Source organism: Austrofundulus limnaeus, unplaced genomic scaffold (genome assembly GCF_001266775.1).
Source record: "Austrofundulus limnaeus strain Quisiro unplaced genomic scaffold, Austrofundulus_limnaeus-1.0 Scaffold751, whole genome shotgun sequence".
NCBI lineage: Eukaryota > Metazoa > Chordata > Actinopteri > Cyprinodontiformes > Rivulidae > Austrofundulus > Austrofundulus limnaeus.
Genome location: NW_013953153.1, coordinates 379 through 6,823, shown reverse-complemented (window position 1 = coordinate 6,823; position 6,445 = coordinate 379). Strand labels below are relative to the sequence as shown.

Below are 6,445 nucleotides of genomic sequence, written 5' to 3'. Positions count from 1 at the left end.
TATATATATTATTCAATTTGTTCTCAATTTTCATCCTTAGAATATGATACAGTTAGACTAAAATGATGTATTTGGGAACCTAACCTAATTAATTTTGACAAAATACATCTTATCTAGGCTGTATCTTTACAATACATTTTCATTTAAACTTGACTAAGTAGTTTTCATGCCTCAATAAAAATAAATGCCTTCGTTCTTCACACAAAAATAAGTACAGTATATTAAATAAACTAAACTTAAAGACAACAAGACACTGAAAATGCCTGAACTGTTAAAATACAACTGTGAAAGCAGCACTCTGCTTTCGGTGAGCTGTCTAAACTTTGGCACAAATGATTCTCTTTTCATACAGAGTAACTATCAGTTTGTCAAGTGGCTAAAATAAACGAATATTACTGCATTTATTGTGAGCATGCATGCACTCACTCAGAAATGTGAAGAGGACAAATTAATGGATATTTCTCTGTCCACTTATCTTTGAAAACTTTTTTTTCTACATCTATCTTTCGTTCCTTCATACATTTGCGTAACTCCATTAGATTCAGTTTATGCCACTTAACTTGGATCTTCAGAGTTGTCATGGCCCAACAGTGGTTAGAGCTGTTGCTTCTTAGGGTGATGGTCACATGATCATTTCCCAGTCTTTCTGGGTGGAGTTGCATTTTCTGTTGGTGTAGTTTTCTCTAAGTACTCCGGTTTCCTCAGACAGACCAAACCCATGCATCTTACATTAACTGGTAACGCTAAATTGTCCTTAGGGGTAAGCAGTGCTTCTCCTAGGGAAGTGTTCTTGGAGGGAGTGGGGTTACACCAAAAAAAATCTTATGCACATGACTCTGCGTGTGTCAACATTGATGATGCAGAATATGAACTACATTTTTATTTATTTTTTTTTTCAAGTTTGGCATTTCATAAGAGGAGGATGTGGCAGAAATAGCTCTTGATGTGATCTAGTATCATTTCAATTAAAATTATRACATTACGTAAAATTTTTCGGGGTGGGGGGCCAGTCCTCATTGGCAGTGGGGTATCACCACCTTTGGATAATGGTAGGATAATGGTAAGAAAAACACTGGGATAAGTGTGAGAGGTTATTTCTCTTTATCTGTCTCTATATTATCCTGTGTTGGACTTGCAACATGTCCAAGATGTTCCTCGCCTCCCACGTAGTAAATATTAAAAATATAGACTCTACTGTACTTAATTTTTTTACTACATCTCCATTTGACTTTTMTTTTATTAAAATAAGAGGTTGGTGTAAATATCAGGTGTTTTTGTTAAACTGTCAGCTTTTGTTTTTTGAACAGACTTACACCAAGCAAAAATAAAGTAAAGTGAAACATCGTTCATGTAGGTGGACATTTTTTTTTAGCTTGACAGAAATAGAAACTCACCCCTTCACCAGTTCCACAACTATGAAGTCGCTCCCATCTCCAGAGTTGAAGAGCATCAGGCCATCAGGTGTGGTGGTTTTAAACTGAAAGAAGAGGTGCATCGAGGCGTAAGCCTGTAACGTGGCTAATGCTAAGTAGCTGCCTTTTGTTCGAAATGTCACCGGATCGGCGATGATGTGACGCATGCCAAAGCGGGCRTTCAGYTCGCAGTAAGAGATGTCCCCRTTCTTGCAYTGGTCGAGATACGGCACACTGTTAAAGGTCAGGCCCTGCAGATGACCAATGAAGTTTGAGGGAACCACTGAAATGAAGCGGCGCTCCGTCATGATGCCCGTCTCGATGTTGTGAAACTCTAGACGTGTATGGGCACCAGTCATCTGGCCTGGAACAGAAAATGATACAGATTATGTATTGTTTTTGCAGTAACTGGCATTTTTCTGCCTTTAGACTTGTGAGAAATCCTAAAACTAGAATTGAATTCATATGCTAGTTTAATTGTGTCTTTGTCTGAAAATCCCAACATAATTATAGAAACTCTATGGTCAATAAAACCAATTTTTAACCCATTTACCAATGAATAGTCCCTTAAATAAAATCATACTGATGGTTAATTTTATTGCGTTTATTATGTTTTTAGATTTGTTAAATGAATAATGTTTGCTTTGCAAATCTGCACACCTTCGGTGAATGATAGGTGTGTTTTATTGACCTGCTGTGAAACAAATTAAATGAGCACGATGCATTAAATTAAATTCAAAGGCTTTACACTCTACTAAATCAATTGTATTCAAGARGTGATGTGGCTGTATTAGCTTGGTAAAGTTTTGTTTAAGAGTGCCCTCCATGATAAAGCCCGGTCAGCCCTGGAAAGGCCCCTGAGGKTTTTTTTTTCTGTCTCCTCGTGAAGCCAGTTGGGACTTCACAGGGTCATTTCTTGCTTCTGGCCTCAGCRTGCCCACTCATTCTCCTTCATCTAACTCACATCTTTTTCTCACCTCTTTCTTGTGTTTTCGGCCCTGCCATTCTTCTGCCTGAAGCCACAATAACGTGAGTGCATGTGACTCCAGCTTGTCTCTTTGACCTTTCATCCTGCTCCTGCCATTGGCAGAACTTTTTTTCCCCTCTGCACTCGTTTCACAGCTGCTAACTCACAGGGTGATATGTGCATTGGAAAAAAAAGATGTGCTCGGTCTGAAATGCATATAATTTAGGCTTTCGGCTGTTCATGAGTCTGTATGGAATAGATGGGATTGCAGCTTGCTTGTATGTCATTAGCTGCTTTTTAAAAAATAGACATAATATGAGTCAGTGTGGGATGCATGAAAGGTTGCGGTTGCAGAAGGGTATTAATATTTATTCACTGAAGTGTAATGGAACACATTATTCTAACATTAGCAGCGTTCTGACATTTACTAAATATCACTTTTTTGGATCTGTAATTATTACTCTCAAATATCAGTTTCTTAACATTATAACTAAGTATGGCTAGCATAAATTAAGCACCACAAGACTAACAACACCCCAACCACCACCACCCCACATTAAMAATAAAGAAAAGAAAATGACTGGAAATCAGTGTTAATGCAGATTTCTTCATGTTTTGTTGAAATCTAGGAAAGCATATGTCTCAATTAGCCTACAAAAACAACAAAAAAATTTTCTATATGAGTTAATTGTTAAAAGTCCAAACACAGCAGCACGTGATTTCATTTGTATAKGATCTTGAGTGATTGAAAGATGTTTGACCTACGTGAGTTAAATCTTATTTGGGCTAATTTTATACGGTGCAAAAAGTCATAGACTTTTGCTAAGGAAACAGGATGTACAGGTACAGTGATGTGTCRTGCAAACAGAGACATGTAGTAGTGGCAAACATTAACACAAATGCAGTGGTTTATTTCCTCTCTTGTCCACTTTTGCTAATGTTTTAGGAGTAGGTTTGGGTGGTWTAATAGTATTTTGGTATACAGTGGTTTTAAAAATTTATGGTGACTGTATTTCRAAAATCTGAGAATAAATTAATCACAAGAGGTGATGCACCAAATTTCCACAAGGATGCTATGAAAACAGGGAATTTTAGGCTCTTTCAGAAGACACCCCATATTTTAACAGATGTGGGTTCTGACCACCTTCTTTCATTCAGMGGACAAACGGAGGTGGTGTGTGTGAGCGGGGAGAGGGTGGGCAGAGACACCCCGGCCTGTCATGCCCTTTAACCTCTGAGCAAAGTAGTGACAGACACGTTACTYGCTGACTCCTGAAAAAGTGGATTGGCATAGTACAAACTACAAACTTTATTGGCACAAAGACTGGCTAAAAGTACRCAACAGCGTGGATACAAATGTGGTAAGAGTCAGACAATTTTGAAATTTCAAAAAGACATACTTGGATGTATTTTTAACTGGTCAACATAATAAGGGGCAAAAGCCATACTGTGACCCCTCTCCTGCTGCTCTCAGATTGAGTGACAGTAACATGCCAGAGAAGCCAAAATTTTTTTGTTTTGTTTTGTTTTTTTTTTTCCACACGTCTCCTTGGCTCTAGAATTTCAAGCTATTTGCATGGAAATGCTTACAAGCATCTGTGTCTCTCAGTGTTCATTGCTTTGCAACTCTGCATATCTTCAATGAATGACGGGTATGTTTTATTGATCTGCAACATGCCATTGACTAACCCACCCCACCCCTCCCATGGTCCTGCCCTGGTAATACTATACAATACCACTGGTATAAAAATGAAAAATGATCAATACCGCCCAACCTAACTTAGGAGTGCAAGTGGAAATGCAGAGGCTTTAGACTTCGAAACAAAAAGACAAAATTTTAGTTTTACTTCAGTCCTGCATTTCAGCAAAAGGATGGGCTAACAGCAAAGCACTTTTCATCCCTGCAAAGAAAAATTAAAAGGTGACCTACTGGTGACATGCAGCAGAATTTGCTGGGTTAAGAGAATAGTACAGTCAACTTTGAAGTGGTTTTCTATGAAATAATTATCAGTAGTTAGTACTTACTAAACAATCATWGAACATGGAGTATGACAAAGAAGACAATGGCCTTAGTCCCGGTTAGACCAAGGATTATTTGTTAGCCAAACATAGTCCTGCTTTGTTATGTTTCAGGCGTATACTGTATAACAACTATAAAATACTGCATACAGTGTGAAAAAATGTATAGGTAACAGCAAACTTTTATAGTTTTGCTTGAAATCTTTTGTCTAGTTTGTTGGTCTTTACACAACCAAACAAAATCAKAGATACTACAAAAATGCATGTCTGTGCTGAGCATTGAWATGCCGATGGTACCAAGGCTGCTCAATGTATCAGGCTACCTGGAGTTCAGTAAATCTTTGACTGAGTAAACCAATAAAGTTTATCTGTTTGAACATTAAACATCATGTYTTTGTACTGTATTCAATTGARTRTAGGTTAAGAAGGATTTGATATTTGTTTTTTTATGTTTTACACAAAGTCCCAACTCATTGAAATTGGGGTTGTAGCTTTAGAGGGGTTTTGATTGAGAATTATGAATGGAAACCATTTTTCAACCTCAACATTAACAGAAACCAACATAACCCCWCTATGAGATTGGCAGAGTTAGAAAGGTTCACTACACTGAAGAGGAAGTATTTCTCAGATGTAAATTGGGTCAGGACAGACTGACCACATTACATGAGTGGTTTACTCTTTCTCAAAAACAACAGACATTAAAAGTCAGGAATCAACTTTTTTGCATCCAAGAATGAGCGTCTCTTCAAATATGGTATATACTGCTAACATACATCTCATTTTATTTAGCTTCGTAACATTTSCTATCATAGTGGTTATTACATTGCATTGACTTAACAATGGCGTCAAGAAGKTTGGTGTGATGTGTTGCAGAGCAGTTGTGATCGGTCTATTGCAATACTGACACATAAAGCACATATTACAGAACATTTGTGTGAAGCTTTCTTGCTACTTTTGTTGTTAGTGTCATTGTGGTTTCGGKTTTTTTTAAGTGTATTTATTGGATCTCACATGTAAATGTATTTTGTCATCAATCCATRTTCCCATACAGTACYCTGCATTTGACCCATCACACCTGAGAAGCACCCAAGTGGATCAGTGGGCAGCTATTTAAGCACCAGGGGAACAGTTGGGGGTTAGGTGGCTTGCTCAAGGGTAYGGCAGGGAGTTGCACCTGTGACTTTCTGGTCCCAAGTCGGCTGCCCTACCACTACACCACAGTTGCCCAACATGCAGTGTTTCCACTGTGAAAATAATCAATAGTATTTTTTATGGCAGYCCAACCAGCCATTGTTACCATCAGCTGCCCCTGATTATAACAAAGCAAACATCTCAAAACTCACCTTCCACTGTGACATTATCCACAGACAGCTGCAGATTCTTGCCTCTTCGCACCACTTTCACCATGTGCCACTCGTTGTCATTCAGCTTCTGGCCCGCGAACAGCGTCTCGGGTCCTTTACCTAAGAAGGAGAAAAATCAAATCACAAACAGCTGGTGGAAATAAYGCTTACACTCCACTGCAACACACAGTTCTCTCACAGTGGGTGACATACAGTTTACAAAACACATTCACAACATTTCCCCTCCATGCTTTTGATTGAAAGGACTTAAAGACCCAACCCGACAATCGGTAAAGTAAAATATTTTTCCTAAATCTTAAGAAGACAACTGAATCACCTTGAAAGGCAAATCACAAAAAAGTAGACAAGTGGAAATGATGAAAATACAACAAAGTGATGTTCTTTCGTAAAGCTTTTCAAAGTCTTAGTTCACCAAACAGAGAACTCTCTGAAAGTGCACCATAAGTGGAGGAGTTGATAGGCGAGACCAGACGGTTTAACTGCTCGTCCCTCAAACCAATCTCCTGCCTAATTCCCTCTTTCCACTTCTGTACTCTCATTCTCCTCCTTTGCTCTCTTCTTATGTGTCGACAATACCGCTGGAGAAACAGATCCATAAGGCAGCAGACGGTGGGGCAGAGATTCTTATCTGAGAAATATTTACATTATCAGGSAACAGGCTATTTATATTCTTCTTACTGCTG

General features: G+C 38.5%; 1 protein-coding gene across 3 annotated transcripts in view; it reads right to left on the bottom strand.

Annotated features, from left to right (window-relative positions):
- Positions 1 to 5,975, bottom strand: part of LOC106532321 (neurexin-2) — a 135,628-nt gene extending 129,653 nt beyond the window's left edge. For 2 of the 3 annotated variants that reach the window (XM_014028352.1, XM_014028354.1), the window contains exons 1-2: positions 5,742 to 5,974; positions 1,395 to 1,776 (exon numbers count right to left, since the gene is read on the bottom strand). In XM_014028352.1, coding sequence (XP_013883806.1) covers positions 1,395 to 1,776; positions 5,742 to 5,805 — 446 coding nt within the window. In that variant the 5' untranslated portion in view covers positions 5,806 to 5,974. Of the gene's footprint in view, positions 1 to 1,394; positions 1,777 to 5,741 lie in introns of all 3 variants that reach the window. The other variant, XM_014028353.1, reaches the window with a different exon arrangement.
- Positions 5,976 to 6,445: the final 470 nt, after the last annotated feature.